A 21,764-nucleotide genomic window follows, 5' to 3' on the forward strand; every position below is an offset into this window, starting at 1 on the left:
TAGCACCAATTTCTAGTGGTGTTAGGGAAATAAGGAGCCCACCACTCCCCTTTGGGATAACTGGTTAGGGTTTTCAGCCATGTGAGATGCTGAGTTCCCTCAGGAAATAAAATTAAACAGGATTTCCTCATCTCCCGCTAGTGGTCCCTCTATAAGTCTATTACAGCAGGAGATGAAGAACCACTGGATTTTTTTGTCTCAGGAATGGATTCTAGGCACAGCTGTTGCAAGATCATAAATAAGCTGCTATTTCTAATATAATTCCCATAATGTAATTCTTGCTATTAGGGTTTCAGGGGAGTAACAGGGAAAATGTCTTCTGTTATGGAGTGAGCTCTATCCCCCAAACATAATTTTCGCTGAGCTATTTCACAGAAGAGAGGAGTCATCCTATAGCCTCTACTGGAGCACTCATCACCTGTCCTATGCATTCTCTTTTATCTTAGTGGTGACACACCATGTAAGAAGACATCTGTTATAGACTACCAGCATATTTTTAACTTCTGCCACAGAAAAATTCCAAAAGATCGAAAAGAAGCTCCTCACTTCGTGCCTACAGGACAATGTGTGTATTCAGCTATGTGATTCAGACCTTTTGTGGTTTTAATGTCTCACCTGCTGCCCCAGTCCTCCCGCTGACTCCAGGTACTGCAGTGCTGTTCTCAAATTGCTCCAGGGGTGCATCATCCAGGGAGCTGTCCTGAGCCTTCAGGTAGGCTTTTCCTCCTCCTCCTGCTGCGATGAGCAAAGGTTCGAAAATCCCATCCTTCTGCTGGAAAACCCCCCATCAAACATCAGAAAAACTTCACATCCCTTGGATAAGTGAACTCACACAAACTCATCAAAAAGCATGAAAGCATGCCAAAGAAGAGTGGCCCAAGGCCAGTGCAATGCTACTGATTGTTTCCTAAATTCATTACAAAAATGTTTTACATCGTGTTCCTGTGTGCAAAAGTAACTGTTTAACTGAACACCAAGGTTTGGGGATTTTTTTTTTCTTTAGGACTGCCAGTATTAAAGTGGGATCCTGGTGTGATTCCCAGACTTGAGCTGTCAAGAACTGAGGAACCAGTTCAGCTATCTTAGTGACAATGACAATATAATCAAGGATATGAAAGGAGATAAAGAATTTAAATTAAAAAGACAAAAAGAGAGACAGAAGGAGAGGGAGGGAGGGACGGAAAGAGAGGAGGAGACGACTCCTTTTTCATCACCTTTTTTAAGAACTGAGTATCATATGCCATGATTGACAGTGAAAGCTACTTGTTCTGCTGGGCACTGTTCAGGGAGGATGCAAAGAGGAAGTACTTACTCTAAAGATGTAGGTTGCTCCTCCTCCACCGCCACCTCCTCCAGCCCAGTCCTTAAGGTCCTTTTTTTTTTTGTAATCTTCTTCAATGAGAGATGACTCCCCTAAGCAGATCTTCTGGGTTTCAGGATTGCCCTGAATGGAGACAAGAGATGCACTCAGATATAAGCAAAGTCCAACTCTTGAGAGTTGTCTGTATATATCAGTATAACAATACTGTATTGTTTGTGATGTATATGAGGCATATATAAATCAGTATTATCTTTGTGGAAAGTGAACTCTTCTACAAGGACCAACAGCTGAGGTCTCTGTAACCTCTGATTTGCAAACTCACATTACACATGCAAGTGAAAACACAATGTTCACAGAAAAAAACAAAGCAATACAGCAATAACTCATTATTGACATCACATAATTCATATTTTGTATATTTAGAACTTCTTATACCCAAGAACATTAAAATGTGTTGAATTATTGATTAATTCTCAGAACTTCCTTCCTGCTGTATTTATTAGGTATTTCTCAAGGTCATAAACACATAAAGCAGACAGAGGTGACCTGCACATAGTTAAGTGACCTACTGACACATCTTGGAAGAGAAATCTGGAGTCTCAGCTTCCTATTCCTTCTAAATACTAGAGAACACTGAAAAAGCTATAAAAAATAAAGATTGTTTGGCCATCTCTAGGTTTTATTTTTTTTTTTTCAACACTGAGTTCCACAAGTTTCAATGACTTTGTAAATCTGCCCAGATTCACTCAGATGATGAAATCTGGATGATTTCAGAAACTGCTATGTTGTCTCAATGCAGGTGAAATCCCTACTTGTGAGGGTCATGTCACATATCTAGGCCAGAAACGTGGCACCAGTTTTACTGCCTGTGTCCTCTCATTCAAAGAAGAGGACAAAAGATGACAAGGTAGATGAGGACCAGGGAAAAGCAAGTGAATTGAATCTAAGGAGAGAGAACAAAGGTTTGGAGCTGCAGAACTTCTTCAGAGAAAGAAAAACAAACATTAGTTACTCAACGTATAGATTAATCAGGATTTCCAAAGCCAAAGAAAGTTGGGCTTTGGAAATGGGAAAAATGAATGAAAACTTTTTCCAATAGCGTCTGCCAAAGGGAGCTAGTTAGTGGTGCATTATACTTTGCAATTTAGAGAACAAGTCATGAAATGCAATGGAATAATGGACAACTTTTCAGATTATGAGCTAAGCCTAGAGTTCAGTGGAGAGGGAACTCCAGATATACAAGTGTATGTTTTATTTAGATAGATACAATCCTTGTACTATCTAAAGTAAAAAAAGGCTGGGTTTTGTATCTGCTGCAGTATTTACACAAGGCATCATATGCTCTGGGCAAGGTAAATGGTAACTTTGGATGCCTACAAGAATAGTGTATGTATTCCAAAACTCAGCAGTCTATCTGTGGGGAAAAGAGAAAACAGCTTTGTTCCAGGGCAGGCGTTGACAGATCACATTTCTCGAAAGAGACAATACCGAAGAATTCATGTTGAAAAGAGGCAACTTTTGAGCCTAAGTGATAAAAGGACTTTCAAATCTTTGGGTCTAGCATTAGAGGACACATATATAAGCATTCACGTCATCAATTTCTGTTTTTCATGAGTGGTTTTTGTCATTACAAATGCCTAATCCAGGGGCCACTGTAGTTAGTGGGAAGATTCCCACTGGTTTTGATAGACCTTGGATTCAGACTTTAGTCTCTAAGCTTAGAAAGTGTCTAACAGAGAGCAGCCACAACGCTGCTGGATGCTTCCATAAATAATAGTAAATTATCTGAAATGCTGGCAGACAGAAAGAAACCCAGGCTGTGGAAAAATAAGAGAGGCAGCACACAACTCTTGGCTACTAGCTCCCTGCTTAAAATAAGCAGAAGAAATCTGATGAAGAACTTACTTCAAACACCAGGAGCTTAAAGCAAAGTTCCTGTGGGCTTCATATTTGTTTGTGCATTTTGGGATTGTTTTTCTTTTCAGAGTTCTTTATATTTGTTTTGAGATTCTTTCTAACTTGGTTTATTGGTTCTTCCCAGTCTCCTGACTGGATTTCATTGCTGGATTCTGAGATTTCTATCTTTCATCACTAAACCCCAAGCCACCCACTGAATCTCACTGAATCGTATCTGCAAAGTCTCTGCCCACATGTGTTTGTGCAGCCCTCACCCCAGGGCAGGCATCCTCCCCCTGCTGCCCCACTAAGATGTACAGCAGCTCATCTTTCTCCAGCTGGAAGGTGGCTGAGATGAAGACCCCGTGGGACCTCTTATTGTGGTTTTTGGCTCCCTTCCCCCCGGCTGCTCCATAGGCAGAAATCCTGGAAGAAAAAGTAAGTAGTTAGAGAGACAAATCTCATACTTCTCATCCCCAAAGCAGCTCCATCTGCAAGCTCTCCCCAGCCTGCACTTCCAAACAGGCATTGCTTTCAGAGCAGGCTCCTCTGCTGCAGCATCTCATGGCTATTCTTTGTCTGAGACCCATGGAGCTAGGCTGCTCAAGAGGATAGACCCACTCTACACCAGAGCACTTGAGACAGAGACTTCAGGAGCAAATAGCATGAGCTGATATAGACAAATCTAAAAGACCGAGACTTTGGGACTGAAATGATGGCAGCAGTTCCACTTGACCACATTCCCACGCTCACTCCTGTTCTGATTTAAGTCACCACTCCACCATTCCATGCTTCACAGTAGCTCAGACACAGATCCTTACAGCTGATGCTCCTATTTTTCTCTTACTTAACTGCCCCCTCCACTCACTCAGTACAGATGGTCCCACACTTATGCTTGCTGAAACTCCACAAACAAAAAGTAGTTAAATGTGGCTGCCTCTCCAGCACACACTGATAGTCACCTGTATCGGTTTGTGGCTGGCACTCTCCAGACTTGCACTCCCCGGAGCCTGCCCTCTTTCTCCACAGTTACCGACACGTTGCTGTCCTTATAGGCGCTGTCGCACTGAGCTTGAGTTGGCCCGTGTGGACCACTGGCACCACATGTTGTGAACCACCAGAGAACAACAGATGTGTCCCCTGTGACCAAAATAGCAAGAGTTGGGGCAGATGTGAGCTTCCCTTTATTTCTCAGACATGCGCAATAACTCACAGAACTATATAACCAAAGGGCAAGTGTCATTGAAACAAACAACTGTTCCTGTTGATATCTTTCCTTAATCCTTTGATAACAAAATTCATATTATTATTATTCACAAAGAACGTTAATGACATATATAAAAAAACAGATGATCAAGAGGAAGACCATATGCTGTCTACAGGACTTTAAAACTCAATATGTCTCTTTGATCACATGCTTATTATTATAATCATACCAAAAAATGCTTAAACTTGCATTTGTACTGTCGAGGACTTGAAAGCCAGTACATGCTAAAGTTAAATTTGTCTGTTCAACTTTAAAGCAGCTCCCTCATAATACCATCCACCAAGATACCACCCTTAATTATATGATCACAGAGTACTTCTATTATCCCAACTTTATTCTAGTCATAGCACTCTGTATGTAGTCATTATTTGCCTTTTCCCCCCTCTCACCTTATTTCCTGCACACTATTTAACAAATCATGGACTGCAGATAAAGCCCATCAATTGGGGTGTGGGGAGGGAGGGATGGGACTTCTAGGAAGGGGTTTATCCAAGTGTCTCACAGACATTATCAAATTTCTCTTCTCAGTGCCAGTATGCAGCAAGGAGATATTATTCAACTTTCTAGTCGAGAACTGAAGCATATACACAGAAATAAGGGTGGAAAACATCTGCCATTACAACTAGCGACCATCTACGAAACATGGTGAAGGTTTTAAGTGACTTGTCTCAGCCTTGCACAAGAACCCTGTGGCAGCAGCAACAGTCGGGAGGACAGTCTCTTGCTACTTTCAGTAGGGGCTCTTTCCTTCAAGCTAATTTTTTCCTGGCTCTCATTAAGCATTATTCTTTCATTTCTACAACAGTGCAGCAGATAACCATCTCTTCCATTTCACAACCCTTCTTCAAGGCCCAGACATATCCATCTTGTCCGGTGAATGAGATGGGTCCTAAGAATAAAACTAATAATGCATTTTAAAATTGTAGGATGCAGTGCATGCACAAGGGCCAGAGTCAGAAGTAGAACTGTTTAAGAGCTGAATTATTAATAGTAGTAAAAATCACAAACATTTAAAAGAAAAATTCTAATCTTTTTTAAAGGAAAAGGCAAGCACAACTATACCCAACAGATGTCATCCTGTGAACATGCAGATGGATCATTGGGATAAGAGTGTTAGCTACATTACAGAAATGTCTGCCCCTTGAGCTAACAGGAACTGACAGCAGTACAGATTGTCACATTTCAGGTGGACACAGTCTTCAGAAGGTGGTGCAGTCTCACACAGGTATTTGTTGGCAGCAAAGCAGCCTCAAGCACAACCTCCCATCCTCAGGTCCTCCAGAGTGGCAGTCTCTACTGCTATCAGTAAACTGTCCCCAGTGCCCCCTATTCTCCTAGTTTTTCATCCAGTTTTTCTCCTCAATGGATTTCCAGATCCTCACTTACTTCCCCTCCCTGAATCTTCATCCTTACACCCCCTTACACCCCTATTCTCCATTCATTATGTTCAGCTTCACTGCTCACTAAGTCACAGTAAGTCTCTTTCTATGCCCAGATTTCTGTACTGGTCTACACCTTTCATTCCTGAGCTGGCTTTTGTGTACTCCGAATTTGAGTCATGCAGCTTCTGCTTTTACTTAAAGCTTCTTTTCTTTAAAGAGTTCCTGTTATTTAAGCACTGGTGAGTTGGACTCCAGCAAACTGCTGCCATATAGCCAAACAGACACTGCCTGATATGGTCTCCACATCTTTGGGATGGATTATATTTAGCTGTCCTGTTGCTATAGGGCAGACAGATCACACAGAGGAGATGGGAAGGGAGCCACCTTTTATAGCCAAAAGACAGGTTTTCAGTACCGAATCATGTACCTGGGAGGGAGGGCTCTTCCAGGGGATTCAGAAGATGCTCATCCAGGATACTAATCTCCTGTGGGTACTGGTGCTTCCCACCAGAATGATTTGGTTGTCTTCCTGTAATAGTTTGTAGAATGGATGAGAGAGATGGGAGAATGGTAGAAAAGAGAGATGGAAAATTTAAAGATCACACGAATGAACAAAGTACAACCATTTGGTTAAAATAAGTGAATAATACCTTGGCCAGAAAAGGTGTTTTAAACAATCATTTTTTATTATTATTCTTTTGGGCCCGTGCCTTGGGTTAGCTACTTGTATTTGTGCTGAAGTCAGTGGGTCTTCACATGAATAAAATCTATTTTATCCCATGCAGACTCATGTGCAGGATAAGCTCCTTGGCCAGCAAATTCCACTGGCTGTGATTACAAGAGAAGTTAGGAAAAGCATAGTGCGGGAGAACAGATACCAGGTATTGATGCTCTGCTGCTCAAAGGGGCAGGCAGGTGACAATTCTGGACAGACAAATGAGTGGAGGTGTAAAGGAGAGTGATAGCAAACATTGTTATCTTTGGTTCTGAATGGCGTCATTGTAAGTAAACCAGCCTAACAGATCTCTCCCCTTTCAGCAACCAACTTTGAGCAGCTCAGACCTTGCTTAGAGAGTAAAGTAATAAATAAAATTACATGTCTCACTAACAAACACAGGTAAGAAACAGCAGCATACCCTTGACACAAGCTGTAAATCTTTGGACAAACCTTTTTGAAAAACACAAAGTAAAATGCTACACTTCTGACTAGTGAAACAGACCTTTAAAAATCAGCCCTTTCTCAGAGAGGAGGGACTTCAAAGCAATTGCTGATCCAAAGCATCTGAATGCATTGAGAATATCACACAACCAAAGCTGCCTTACAACAGGAAAAAGTAATAACTGAGCCCTTGCTTTGCAAGCATCCTGTTTCAATAGTTAAATTACCCATTTTTATGCAGATCTTTGATTGGAAAATCTCTATAAGAAAAAGAAGAGACTTCCATCCATTTTATGAGCCCTCAGTTAATTTAATACTGAACATTTTTCATCAGTTGAAAAACATTACAAATATTTCAATTTGTTCCAGTTGTGAGAATCTAACAGCTGTTTGATGCTCTATTCAAAAGAGACTCACTCAATTCCAGCTGGACAATTATCTCTGCTGCAAAGCCACTGCTCTAAATAGCGATAATTAACACCCTTGTTAGCTGTGTCAGAAAGGCCAAATAGCTAATTGAAGCATGGAGACCTTCCTGAGCTTTTACTCCTGAGAATATTCCCCCCAGGTCTGACTGAAGGCACATTGATGGATGGAAGTAAAAGGGAGCTTTGTACTGACACACTCTGTTCGTACTGAGATAGAGAACTTCAATTGATGAAATTGTCAAGCCAGCGAAAAATTAAATTAACCCAAAACAAATGAACTGGATCAAACACAAGAAGGAAAAGCAAATGAAAAAGACAATGCATGGCCAGAAAAGATGCTTGGTCTCCCAAGGCCTGCACTGAATTACGAATCCCAAAGGTCACAACAGTTTCAGATACTTAAAGACGTACAAGAAGTCTAGTTATGTTTGCCAGAGCAAAGGAATGTAAATCACTGCCTGAAATAGAGGGTCGGTCTGTGAGTCTGCATGAATTTTTTTGCAGCATCCCAACTGTGTATCCTAAGGCAATGCCTCATTTCCAAACAAACAATCTTTCCTCCTTCTCTAAACAGTCTCAAACCCTCACGTGCTGGAAGAAAGTTTCTGTCTCCTCCGTGCTCAGCAGCAGACAAGCTGCAAGACAGGCTGAGCATCACCCTGTCCACATGAGCTGTTAACTCTTAGAAGGCTGATATTTTATGCACTGTCAGACATGAATTTATAAGGTGGCATTTTCTACAAACATGGGATCCAGGGGCTGGTGCTCCAGTCTATTTTAGGTTCCACTTCCTCCTCTGACAGACAATATGTTGACTGTAAGTGAATGGAAGGGAATAAGACTTAATTCATATTAAGGTGTGCCTATAGCAGAAAAATAGGAAGAGCACAGGACTTTTCTCCAGGATTTAGTTAATGCTGTCGATTTCCACACTGACAATGGACAGAAGAAAGTGTAAAGGAGAAAGACAGGGCATCTCCTGCAGGCAAAGAGCTAAAGTAACTCACTCCCACTTCTCTGTCTCTGGGACTGTAATGAAAAAATATATACTGGTCCTGTGGCCGGGATTAATCAGAGTAAGGTGCCCCACAGGATACTCAAAGTGTGCATGGTCTCCTCAGAGATCCCACCTTAGTGATGCAGGTTGGAGTATTCCTGAAAGCCTCTCCAGCTTGTCCTGGAGTGGGATCGAGAATGAGGAAGCTGCACCAGCTTCCCTCTTCCCCATCCCTTTGGCTGATCTATTGCATTTCTAGTCAACAGCTTCTTAAATCTGTGAAATGAGGCCATAATGAAGCTTGAACCACCCCCCACCATTCAGCTCAAGCAATGAGACTGGCAGGTCAATAGAACCAGGCTTTGCTGGGTCGAGGACTCCAAAGTCAAGAACTAGAGATATGCTATACAAAAGCTCTCTTTGGACTATCTCGCCATTTACAAATCAGTCTTCTGGGAAATTGTAAATGATGCACAGAATGAAGTGTAATTCCTAGGCCAAGGCAGTAGAGTGCACTTGGATAGACCATAGACCTGTGATCTTAATTGGAACAATATAATTCTCAGAGCACCAAAAGATAATAGTAAAAGCAACGACTGCATAGGTACTGAGGAGGGCAACAGTCAGCATTATTTGCCATGCCAGCCCACATTTTCATGTTCAGACACTCAAAATTCAGATCTCTTTCTACAAAAGCACCAGTTAACTAAAACAATAAAATATCTTTATGCCTGTCCCCTAAAAGTTCTCACAATGAACCAGACCCATGTCACCTGGTCTGTGACACCATCATACACAAGGTGATTGTATGAACCAGAAGGTGGTTTCATCTCACCTTTTTCACAAGGAATACATCTGTCACTGTCCAGGAGCTGCCATCCAAAGAATGGTCTGTTTCTTTTTGTCCTTATTGGTGTTCCTTGAGCTGCCCTCACTACCCACTTGTTTTCCTCCTAAATCTTACTGAATCTTCTCCCTCGATTTTGAGGTATATGGAAAATCTCACCTTCTTTCCCAGCCTGCATACAGATGAGCAGTGCTTTCAGAGTCTGCACTGGGTTTTGTAGAGCAATTGAACTACAGGATTGAAATAGATGGAGAAAATAATATTTACGTCCTAGCAAGCAGCAAATTCTTCCTTCCTGCCATACATCCTTCCTGCTGCCCTCATGCAAAGAATTCACTGCTTGGATCTTAATTGGCTCCATCACTGACATCTGAAACCTGTCCTTGCAAGGGAGAAATAATTTCATTACTGAAAACACAGCAGAGCTGCTGGGCTTCTCTGCAACCTAACTAAATTAAAGTCATGAGAAGACAAATGTAAGAGTGTTGCTTTCAGAGGCGAGAAAACGTCCATTTGCAAAGAGAATTCAAGGAACAGTGGCAAGTGCAAGGTTTCCAAGAAACATGTTTCCTTCACGATGCCTTTCTTCTGCATGAGTCACACATCTCTGGGTCACACCTTCAGAGGGGGTAAGTGCCAGCTGCTCCTGCGATTTATACTAATTGAAACTGAGGAGTAACTTCGGCAGTCTAATGGACAAGCTCTGATAAAATTGCTGCAGTGGCATTTATGCCCCACCTATTTGCCAAAGGATACATCCCTACACTAGAGCCAGCAAAATGTCTGCAGGTAAACTGAAGGCTCCCAGGAGAGCAATAAACTCCAGCAGTTGGGTGCACATCAGCTGGCGGAAGAGAATCTAGAAACACTCCCTTCAGTTTCCTCAAAAGATTTCAAAGCAAAGTGTTAGCATGGAGGTCCCAAAGTGTTTGGGAGCCAAGGGTGTTAAGGAGCTGGAGTGAACAAATGACATTATCATCAAGGAACATCTCTTCCTCTTAATTTCAAATGAAAATGTGCATGCTCAGAATTTTACAGAAGGGTAGTTTCAGTGCCCACAGAAGAAAGGGACAGAGAACAGGAGACTGAATCAGACAAAGGTGGGAGGGAAAAGGGACTTTTGGTAATAAACTTTTAACACACGTCTGTTTTGACATAAGACTTCCCACATGCTATGTTAGGCTACAGCTAGCCTCTGCAGGGACACGTTATTACCCTAAATACTGACATACTGCGTGTGGTGGCACGTGAAGAGCAGCACAGAACCACTGATGCATATTTTGTCTGCAACAGAAGTCACAATTCAAGTGCTGCATATTCTTCAGTTCCTTTACAACAGAACATATAGGTCTTTTCTCCAGGGACAAAAAGAAGGAAGTTTCTAGTATTTGCAAGTGGTTCAACTATCCAACCTCTTTCCACTTGTCTGCTAAGAAAATCCAACTCTTGCTAACATGCTTCAGAGGGTAGCACTGGCTCCATTTTTCAGTGGAATACATTGTTGTGAGTCACATTCACAGTAACAAAGCAAAGGAAAGCATGTCTGTTATATATCTGGCAGTGACAGCTGATGTACCTCCTTGCGGAGTAAAACAAACTTGTTGCAATAATCTCAACTTTAGTGTCAGAGAGTCACTTTATTCCTTCATTTTCTTTCTTCCCTCCACTAAAATATGGTGACTTTCCCCTTTGGTTTCAACAAATTCCCTTCAGCTATCAATTGCCAGGGTGCATAGGTCAGCAGGGACTGCTGAAGAACAGTGTGATGTAATCCTGCCATTTAGGGGCTAAGGAGTAAGTCTAGTGTTTCTTGCCAAGACACACAGACAGGTCTCAACTGTGTGATACAGGATATCCCAGATTAGAGGGAAAAAAAGCACTAGGAGACTGTGACACACTGTAAAATTGCCTCTACTTGCCATCTTCAGTGGGTCTGAGGTAGAATGGCATTGTGCTGTAAAAGCTAACACAAATGATCCATGTGCACTCTGTAGGGAGAACAGAGCATGTGTGTCCTGGATCTGTGGGATGCTGATTACACTACCCAGATTCTTTAAGGGATTCTGCAACACTTGTGGCTCACCGTCAGTGAAGCAGTCCAGTCCAAATGTAATATTGTCGATTGCAATGTCAGCTTGGGAATTCCAGCCCCAGGTTGCCAGGAGGTGCAGTTGAAACCTTTGCAATAAGACAGAAGTGTTAGAGAAGACAGACAAAGGGGCAAGGGAAAAAACAAACAAACAAAACCCAACTAAAACCACAATGTTCCTTTATCATCAAATTATGATCATCACTATTTAGAATGTTTCTTCCAGACAAGCTCTGCTGAGCAGCCAAAAGGGCTTGCTAGAAATCTCAGTCACACATCAACAGTTAGTAAGGACCAAACAACATTCATATAATGCCACATTTCGTGGGGAACAAAAATGAGAGCCCTACTTCTCCTGCTAACTGCACACACATGTAGAAACAGAAGCTACTGTGCCTCAGTAAAACACAGAAAATCCTCCTTATTCAATTGCTATAAACAGTCAGGGATTAGACATGTGCAAAAGGGAAGGGAAAAAAGTAATCTCCTCCTTTCCATCCCCAAAGAGGTAGCCAGAATAAAAACTGAACAGAACAATACCCAAATAGACAGGAATCTTGGGCCTGATCCTCAGCCAATGTAATTCAATCAGATGACATGAGTTTATTTCAGCTGAAGGTCAGGACATTTTAAATTTCAGCCATAACTCCCTGAAGTGTTTGCTTTCTGGGCTATCTCATCTTCTTCCACCATGACCAGGTGTTTGTCTACTTATCTAGGAGGTCTGTCATGTCCCATGTGCATTGCCACATTCTGAATTCACAAGGAAGAAAGAAAATGGGGTGGAGGATCTCCTTCTAATAGATAGGACTGAATTGTCATTAAATCTCAGAAATAAACAGATGTCCAATGTCCAGTCCATTTAGAGCTTATTAAAAAGCGTACAGAGAGGACCTCTACTGCTGTCAGTGGTGAAGCTCAATGATGATTTATGAGAGATCAAGCACTGACCTAATAATTAATCATTCAGCATAGGAACACACGTCCTAAATTAGTGGCAATAAAGTATGTGTGCATATTCCACCCATCAGCCAGGTATTGGTCCATACCCACAGTTAATAGGATGTTCCATAGCTGAATCAAAATCTTTAGGGATAAGCTGCTTTTACCCTAACTCAAGAGTGGCCCCTTGCGCTTAAATGAAAGCATTCACACCTGCTGGATCTGAGCGCTCTGGAGCAAATGCAAATCAAGGGTCTCTTGAATGCTCACTCTTAGCTATGGGGTTAGCAGGGGAATTTAGATCCCCTTCCTACAGAAACCTGTCTCTTTATTAGCAGGTTTAGCAATACTTTTGTATTTTCAGACCTCATACATAAGTCTACTGACACAAGACAGTAATTCCCCCAACCATTTGAGGGAAGAGAAAGTCACAGCACTCTCAGCCCAGGACCAGGGCACTTCTGGGACCCACAGCCATAGATACAGCACCACGGCCTACCCCTTACTTAAGGCACCCACATGGCAGTATACCCTTGGTCAGGTCAAGCTGCTGTGTCTGGTCCACAGAGTCAGAGCCCAAGAGGGTCCACAGCACTGCGCTACAAGGTAGATTTCTGTTCCAGCTGAGTACAAGTGGGAGCCTGAGGAATGACCCCTCCTCCCCCAGTGCATGAGAATAGACATCTCATAAGCTCTGTGCTCTGTATGCCTCCCCTTCCTCACGACTTCAGAAAAAGGGAAGGAATTTGCCTTTTGAACTCTGTGCTGTGTTAGCCAGAGGGGTTTCCAGTGTTCCTGCGCATTGACTCATTTTGCTGACTCCAGCATATTACACTCTCCAGCTCTCTAATGTCTGGTCTTCTGCCTGTCTGATTTTCTTCTGATAGCAGCCTTCTTCCCTGTGTGTGTGAACTAAGACAGTGAATTTGCCACCTGATCACCAGAAGCAGTTTTCCAAGTAGCTAGATGCCCACTCAACTGAGAGGTTGATCAGCAAACTCTAGTTTGTTTTCCTTCTCTCCTAAGAAATAAATTCACAGGAGGAAGCTGTTGTTAAAAACTACTTATGTATCCCCTCCATGGCCTCCTCCTTCTATCCTAAGGCTTCTCTACTTCTAGGCCCATCAAACCGTTCATGCGCTGCTACAGCAACTATTGGTGTTGCAGTTCATGTCTACCCCTTTTCCTTGTGTGATCTGTCCCCTCCCACCCGTTTTGCTACTGGCTATCATCCCTTCAAGGAACCTGGGAAAAATACAACACTTTCGCACTGCAAGAGAAGGAGAGGAGTTTCCTGAAGATTCAGGATACAGGAAAAATGACATGCCAGCCCAAACACTGTACTAAAAAATTCCCTAAGTACAGCATTGTTGGAGTTTGCATCACCAAGGAAAGCTGCCAGCACTCATAAATATATGGAAAAGTCATTCATGGAGGTTTATAACAAACTGTACTAAGACTGTACAGCAGTGTTCACCATGCACCTCTATTTACAATTGTTTGCAACTTCACCAACTTTAAACCAATTTAGGCTAAACTTTTCTATTTTGGGTGATTTCACAGAATCACAGAATCATCTAGGTCGGAAAAGACCTTGAAGATCATCTAGTCCAACCATTAACCTAACACTTTGGTATGGCTTGCCTAGCAGTCAAAATATTTTGCCAGTGTTGAGGATGAGGCAATGCAGGGATTCATCATTTTGACCATGCTCGAAAATGCTGACAAGTTTTTAAGTGCTCTGTGTTACCAGGTATTGGAAGTGAGATCTGAAATCTGTGAGGAAGATTCACATGGCAGGGATGAGTTTTTTTCCATTTGAATTAGAATCTATTCAAATTTTAGTAAAATGTCCTTGAAAATTTAAAATCCCTGACATTTCCATGCCTGGCTGAATTTTTTTAATCCTGCAGTCACCTCTTCCCTGGATATCTTCAAGTCTGGGGCTAAATGGTACTTTCCATGGCAGTACTGTTATGAAGGGTGTCAGGTCCTGCTTCAGATACATGAAGTGAGAACTGCCCTTCCAAATTAACAAATAGACCTTTTCTTCCCCAGACCTTCTTTGTTTTGTTGACCCTGACCAAATAGGAGAAAAAAGCTGCCTAAACTGAATCCAGAGCAAACGAGGTGGCATCTTGGAGAGGTTGGGGAGCTCCCTGGAAACTTTACAACAGGGGAGCTTGGACTTGGTGTGCAGGGGCTTTGGGCCTGAGATCTATGGAGAGAAACAAATAGCCAGTCAAACAGGAAGACTGGGAATAAACCTTTATTGTAGGTCTAGGAACATTGAAATAAAAGTGAACAAGAATTAACTAGGAGGAGAAGGGCATGGAAGTGCAGGGAAGGGAGTCAGACAATGAAAAATAAAACAACACACAGAGACATAGCACCTGCTAGAAGAGAGATGAAAACAATCAGGGAGGAGTTCAGAGAGGAAAATTATGCCTGGAAGCATGAGACAGATAAAATGGATTCACAAATGGGAACCTGAAGAAGGAACAGAGACCAAGTATATGAAAACAAGGAAGAAAGGCACTGACTGCTCACAGAAGCAGGTGAGACAGGGCAGAAGGAGCAGAACGTGGAAGGAACAAGGCAAGAGGCCTGTCCTCACTTGGGGCAAACAGCTGCAACACCTTCCAGCAAAGTGTGTGCTGTTTCTGTTATAGATCAGCGCAGCAAATGACAACATATTACTTCTGTTAGTCACTTGGCTAGCTCAGGTAGCACAGGTTTGCTTGCCAGATTGAACAGTTCCAGCCTTACCCACAATGATTGTCACTGTTGTGCCACATCAATTTTAAATTTGTTTGAAAATGGCATACAAGAAGGTTACATGAAGTGAAACAAGGTAGAACTACTTGAAGCAGACTGTCATAATACATCTGTGCATGACCTACCTACTTCTTTCATTTTGTCCAAGTGCTCAACTCTTTCAAACATTGATATTCAAATACTGTAATGCTTTTCATTCAGTGCTGGCTAGTGCTCCCTAAAAGCCTCTTACTGTCCATTCCCGCCTGCCACAGAAGATCCGTTTCGCTTGAGAACAGAGGACTGGTGTAGAAAATTGGAGGCTTCAGGGGATAAGCACGAGGGACCGTATATCAGAGGAGGCAGAAGGTCTTAAATACCTCTGAAGAACCCCTAGGGCTCTGCTGTGGTTAGGTCCACATGAAAATGCCTGGGGAAAAGAGCTATTCTGGGCAAATTCACTGGTCATACTTTACATAAGCAGAACTAAACAGATGCTAATCCACAGGGCTCCAGATTAGTTCAGACAAGATTACTAAATACACTGCCAGCATGCAGACCTATCCCATCCCAAAGTAATAATTCAGGACAAAGGTATGTATGGTCAACACATGATAGTGCTGAGACCAAAGACAATAATGAATTTAAACTAGAAAGAGGGTGGGACAACACCATCTCTCTCGGAGTTTTACTGCTGCTGGGGTCTGAATTGCTATCAGACCCACATCCCTCAGCCTTTTACACAAAGATAGAGAGAAAATTTGAAGTTAAAAGGAATGTTCTCACACCTTCTAATCCATGAAGTTTTGAGACATTATTTATTGCCAATATTTGGTAGATACTTTTCCATTTATAATATTCACTGTATAGACCTTGATATTTTTTTGTCTTAAGTGTCATGTGAAACAGGCCTTCTTGAGGATGCAAAAAGCCAGATTGGAGCAATTTAAAAGTTGTTTGTGTCGTGCAAAATAACCAGCTGCCAACACCAACTACATGGCTTGAGACTGAACGACACTGGGTGAGGGAAGAGAAATACCAGATTAAAATTACATTGGGTTGAAATTCTTTGAATCTTCAGTATTTGACTTCATTTGAAAACCAATGTCACATTGTATTTTCACACCTAAACTGAAAACTTCAGTGCAAGGCTGATTTGGGCAACAGTCTTTTCCTGAGATCGTTGCATCAGTGATGTGGCAATGAATGACCTCCAGTTGTCTAGGCTGCACTGATATAGATCCTAGACTAAACAGCTGTATTGGCTAAACTGTGGTTTTACCACTCATTTGACTCACATGGCTGTTTTTACTGTGGGAGTACAAAGTGCAGCTATGTTAATAATGCTGTTTCCCTACTAGGAGCACTTTACCACTGTGAGTATACTGGCTTTCCCAGACTGGCAGAATGTTTCTGGTACAGACACTTGCTATTTCCAATACCTAAGCACTGTTTGAGGCTGCAGACACACAGCGTGGGCTTGTGAGCTCTGAGCTGAGCTGTGTATATGCATGAAGATATATGCATGTATGACAGAATACTTCCTCAGCAAGCAGAATTGCAGTACTCTTGCAATTTTTTCAGTAGAAATGGCCCTGGAAGGAGGCAAGAATGAAAGTGATGCTTCACAACAAAAGCAGTGATAATTTACTAAATCTCTAGGGATAACCCTGGATGCTGCCAGTGGAGTTCTTACCGGTTCTGAAGCACTGGCATTGGTAAGGTGATGAGAAACCAGTGATCACTCCAGCTCCCCGCCCTTTCCCACATTGGCAAGGTGATTGGAACTCCCATTACATCTTCCCTGACAGACAAGGAGATGGTACCATTGTAGCTGCCAAAAACATGCACTGCGAATTGGATCTGTAACAGAGAAAGAAGAGAAAAAGAATGGTATCCTGTGATAAAAAAGGAGAGGTTCTCACTTCTCCCTTTCCTTGGATTTGACACACCAAACCTTTGATCCTGGGTCAAACTGTTTAATCACGAACACCACTAAGCCCCCCCCCCAGCTTCTGTATGACTCATCAGTGTTCCTAGCACAGAATTTTCTCAGTGGACACCCTGACTGACACTCCTGTTGGGCTGCTGTTCCCCAGCCACTGATGAGACAATATCCATGGCCTCAGGCACCATCTGGGTGAGAGAGAACTGGTTTCCTTGTTACCTCCTTCAGGAAGAAAAAAGTAGTGAAGTAGAGGAACACAGGCTTAAACTCTGAAATGTTTTATCATTGAATGCTTCCTCTAGAGTCAGGTTATTGCAGAAAAACAATCCTAACTGTATTCCTCTTCAGCGTTCTCACCAGCTTAAAGATTTGTGTGAAAGGGTTTGAACCACAGCTTAGATCTTTTAAGGATTCCCATTGTAACCACCCCTGTTAATGTGTTGTACTGATATGGCTCAGTCTATATGCAGGCACTATGTACGTCACAAAAGCACTCCAAGTGGAGAGATGCCCTGCCCCAAATGCCCTTGAAATAAGGAATTAGGCTGTCTCTAGAGGCTAGAAACCTCAATGCCTACACTTGCTCCAAGTCATAGGCACCATCTGGATCGTAGCACCCGTATGACAGGTGAGCAACCTGATCACCAGGCCAAAGAATATTTTGAAGCAGGACTCGTTCCTCTTTCTTTGGAGCAACAACTTCCATTTTACCACAGAGCAAGAGAGAACTGCTATTTCCACCACTGCTTTGAGCAGTTAGCTGCTCTTTATATTGCAGGGACACCAGCACCAGCAGGAAAGGGAGCACGCACACGCATGTGCTGCGAGGAACAACCACAGGAATTTCCTTGCTCCTAAAATGTGGGTTCAAATCCTTGCCAGGGGAGGAGAGAATGGGCCCAGATCTCCTGTGACCTGTACACCATAACCAACAGTTACTCCTTCTCCTGGTTTTGTGAACCTAGCTCCAAGCACATTTTATTTTATTGGAACTACCCAGCAAATTTGACCTGGATTTATAAATAAATATAAATTCTGCAGTTACATTTTTGGCACCTGCACTATATTTCTTTTGCCAACTCTAATTAGGAGGCATCAAAGCTTTTTGTTTTCCCCTAGCAGGGCTTGACTCCAGCTCAAACTTGCAGCTTAATTTTCCTAAGTGTTATGAGTATTATTTAATATTTTTAATTCCAGCATCTCGGAGCTCACTTTATTCTTTGTAGAGATGGGGGCTGAAGGCAGGTTATGTGATTTTATCCATGCCAGGTTGCCCTCACCTTTTGAAATTCCTGAAGAATATGAACAGAAGTTTATCATCTTCATCTATTCCTGTAAAATCTAATGCCTGCTAACTTCACACTCCTGTTCTCAGTGAGACTGTCAAGTTTGTTAACTCCTACGAAAGTATTGCAGAATTTATGAAGAAAAGCCTCAGCAGCACGTATACTGAATGACTCAACAGCCCAGCCAGGCAGCTCCCTTTCCTACAAACCAGGGCCACCCCGTACAGTTCTGGTTACCCTTCAGAGAAACAGTTGGTACAGTTAGGCTGGGGAGTTTCCTATGCTGAGGAGTTGATTTGGGGCTCCTGCTTTCACTTTCAGGGGATGCACCTCACATCTTCTTTCCAGTTTTCAACACACAGCTAGCTAGGTGGTATATCCAATTCTTCTGCTTTACAGTGTTTTGTAGAGTGTGCAGAGACACAGGAGAATGGGATAATTGTGCAAACAGTGCCTACAACCTGATGATTAACTCCACAACAGTGCTAAGACAGAGTGATATACCTGGTAGTTTTCAGTGGTGATACTGGCTGGCAAGCTGGTACTGTAAGCCTTGGCCACACCGCTTGTCTGATTGCTGTCTGCTCGCAGGTAGAGGAAGTGTCCTGTGAACAGAAAAGTGAATCAGAAAAGACAAGATGATGTTTTGCTTTTTTTTATAGTCTCTTGAAATAATTTAACATCATTGTGCTGAAGCACAGCATAAGTAAGATGACAAGTGTGGCTTGAGAGCAGATCTACTAGTGAGGATATAATAAGCACTCTGGTAGATTTCAGCAGCACAGAATTCAACATCCCAAACCTTTTCCTGGGAGATGAGTGCACAAACCTCAGACACCACTCAAGTATCTTCCCATACGGAAGCTCACACCAATCAGTGAAGTCCTGATTGGCCCTAATTCTTATACCATTTAGCATCAGTGACTGGCTGAGACAAACATTGGGCTGGAAGAGCTTATTTGTAGTCTTTGTTCCCAGGGACAGTTTATACAAGCTCTCAAGAGACAAACAGGACGCTCATATGGACACCATTTTGACAGGGAACTGTGAGGCAAGACTCATCTGTGCTAACACTTCTGAATTTCAACCTGAATATGTGGGGGTCTGGCCTCTCTCTTTCTTATTTACCAAGCTGTCAGTTCTGGGAATTAGCTGACTTTTTTATTGTGGTATTGGATGGCACAGAACGTGTACGATCACTTGACCTTGGGATATGCTTACATGTGATGCTCTTCCTAACCCACTGGCGGAGTCTGGCAAGGGTCTCCAAATTATTTGTTTCTACAAGCTGCCTAGTTCTGTTGGGCAATTTTTACTTTGTGATGCAGCAGCTATCATGTTGCTGCTGAAGTACTCTGCAATTGCATAGCTCATAAGAGGAAGGAGAGAAGAAGTACATGTAGAGAAAAGAGAATTCATGATATAATTTTCTTAAGGTGAAGGAAAACCCTAGTCTCTGATAGTTTTACATTAACTTTGTTGCAGAACTTGTTTCATATAGAGGTTTGAATCATGTTCAAAAGTTCATTTTAGCTACCTTTAAAGTTGTTATAGATAATACTGATGCTAAATGGTTCTTTGGCAGTGATTCTAAACCAATTAAAAAACCCCTAAGTTCAAGGCTAATGTACATACACACACACACACACAGAGCGAGAGAGAACTATGAGGAACCTACCACCAGTGGCTTGCAAGGTAGACCCTACAAATGAGTCATCTTGAATCGTTTCAGTAAAGCCTTGAATAGACCAAGGAGATGCTGTGGTTTCATTCAGTGTCCAGCCACATGGACCCTCTTCAAAAGAGCAATGTGAGCCCTTTGGGAGACTGTCTACAATGGAGAATAAGAAAAAGCAGGAAAATAGAAGAAGCTTGATTATGGAACAACACAAACAGCAGCAGAAGTCAAAACTCACTGTGGTGGTCTAAGCTACCCAACCTATGCCACATAGTTTTTCAACGTCAAAATATTAAATATGTCTTATTTGTTTATTTCCAGAGTCACCATCAGAAAACCAACACTGCATCTGGAGTTATTTGAGACTTTGCAGTGCTGTCCTGCTCTAGACACTGCAAAACTGCAGCTCCCACAATCTAAAGAATGGTAAATCACTGCCATATGCTTATAAAGGCCTTGCTGCATATGAAATTGCAGGCATCACAAAATTTTTTGTGTCCATTTAAAGGAAGGACAATCAACAGATTATTTTAGACCTCTGCCACTGTACTTGCAATAAAGCTAAATGCTTCTTAGCACCACATATACTGAGTCAGGGGATTTCTCTGTCATGATATGCAAGAAGAACACTAAACGGGGATCTTGGAGGGACAGATTTATGACCGTGTTTCATGGCTGGCACTAGAAAGATAATCAGCACCTTCCACTGAAGGGATGTTCAGACCTTGAGTCCAGAAGGAATTTCTCACCCAGCTGCAGAACTGTAAATAACATTTTGCCTTTCTCTGAAGTAACAGCAACTATGAAAGGCAAGTCATTGAAATCCTTACTGTAATACTTAAAAAAAACCAAACCAAACAACCCAAATCCATTTAAGCCTGTATAGGGTGAATTTTCAAAGAGAATCTTGATATCCAATTAATGTAAATAGGCTAAATTAATTCAGAAGGCAAACACTGAATTAATCTAGAGATGGAATCAATTTAACTTATTTTTCATTCTAAATTATTTTTTCTAATGGGATGAAGATTCCCATGAAGTGCCATGCCACATACTCACCACACCTCACTCCCTCCTGTTCTTTGGCAGGGCAATCACTGATGAATTCACATATTTGTAGGTGGCTGACACAGCCTCCATGAAGGCAGGGGAAGGTGGAGCCTTTGTCATATGTAGAAAGACCTTGGTTTTCTTTATCTAAAGGAAAAAGGGGAAAGAAGCCCAGAAATGTGTTGGCAGAATGTGTATGACCTTCAAGTGTATCAGCCTTCATGTGTAGGACCTCAGAAAGTGTCATTTGGGTGATAAGTGATACTCACCTCTGTTTTTTACCATGTAGGTTTTTATCCAGCATGAGATTGCTGCAGATCACCTCAGCTCTCATGGAGACCAAATTTACTGCTCCGTTCTCTCTTATTCACTCTCTTCTGCTGTGTTTGTGCTATCTTTAGATAAACACTTTTAATTTATTTTTTATTTTGAGAAGGACCTGGCTGTTTCCTACCGCGGTGTGCTCCTCAGTTCTGCACACGCGACTGTGCGCCTGCCAGGCAGCTGTGGCATGCTGCATGACACTCTGCTGCTGGAGGCAGAGATACCTGTCCTGACTGACACATTGCTATGCCCTATTGAGACTCAGGCTTAACTAACAGTCCTGCTGCTGACACATTTCTGTGCCAGCTCTGTGGCACCCAGCCCGTGAAGACAGCTGCTTCCCCAGCAAGTCTGCTCATTGCACAGCAACTTCGCTCATAGTCTAGTCAGCTG

General features: G+C 42.3%; 1 protein-coding gene across 1 annotated transcript in view; it reads right to left on the reverse strand.

Annotated features, from left to right (window-relative positions):
- LTK (leukocyte receptor tyrosine kinase) overlaps positions 1-21,764 on the reverse strand; it is a 102,988-nt gene that overhangs the window by 23,628 nt on the left and 57,596 nt on the right. Inside the window, exons 6-15 of the mRNA XM_074867820.1 lie at positions 21,057-21,194; positions 19,998-20,150; positions 18,824-18,924; positions 16,782-16,948; positions 11,381-11,475; positions 6,294-6,395; positions 4,180-4,357; positions 3,493-3,643; positions 1,313-1,444; positions 616-772 (exon numbers count right to left, since the gene is read on the reverse strand). Of these exons, the coding sequence (XP_074723921.1) occupies positions 616-772; positions 1,313-1,444; positions 3,493-3,643; positions 4,180-4,357; positions 6,294-6,395; positions 11,381-11,475; positions 16,782-16,948; positions 18,824-18,924; positions 19,998-20,150; positions 21,057-21,194 (1,374 nt within the window). The remainder of the gene's footprint in view (positions 1-615; positions 773-1,312; positions 1,445-3,492; positions 3,644-4,179; positions 4,358-6,293; positions 6,396-11,380; positions 11,476-16,781; positions 16,949-18,823; positions 18,925-19,997; positions 20,151-21,056; positions 21,195-21,764) is intronic.

The sequence above is a fragment of the Strix uralensis genome, chromosome 4, assembly GCF_047716275.1.
Source record: "Strix uralensis isolate ZFMK-TIS-50842 chromosome 4, bStrUra1, whole genome shotgun sequence".
Lineage (NCBI taxonomy): Eukaryota > Metazoa > Chordata > Aves > Strigiformes > Strigidae > Strix > Strix uralensis.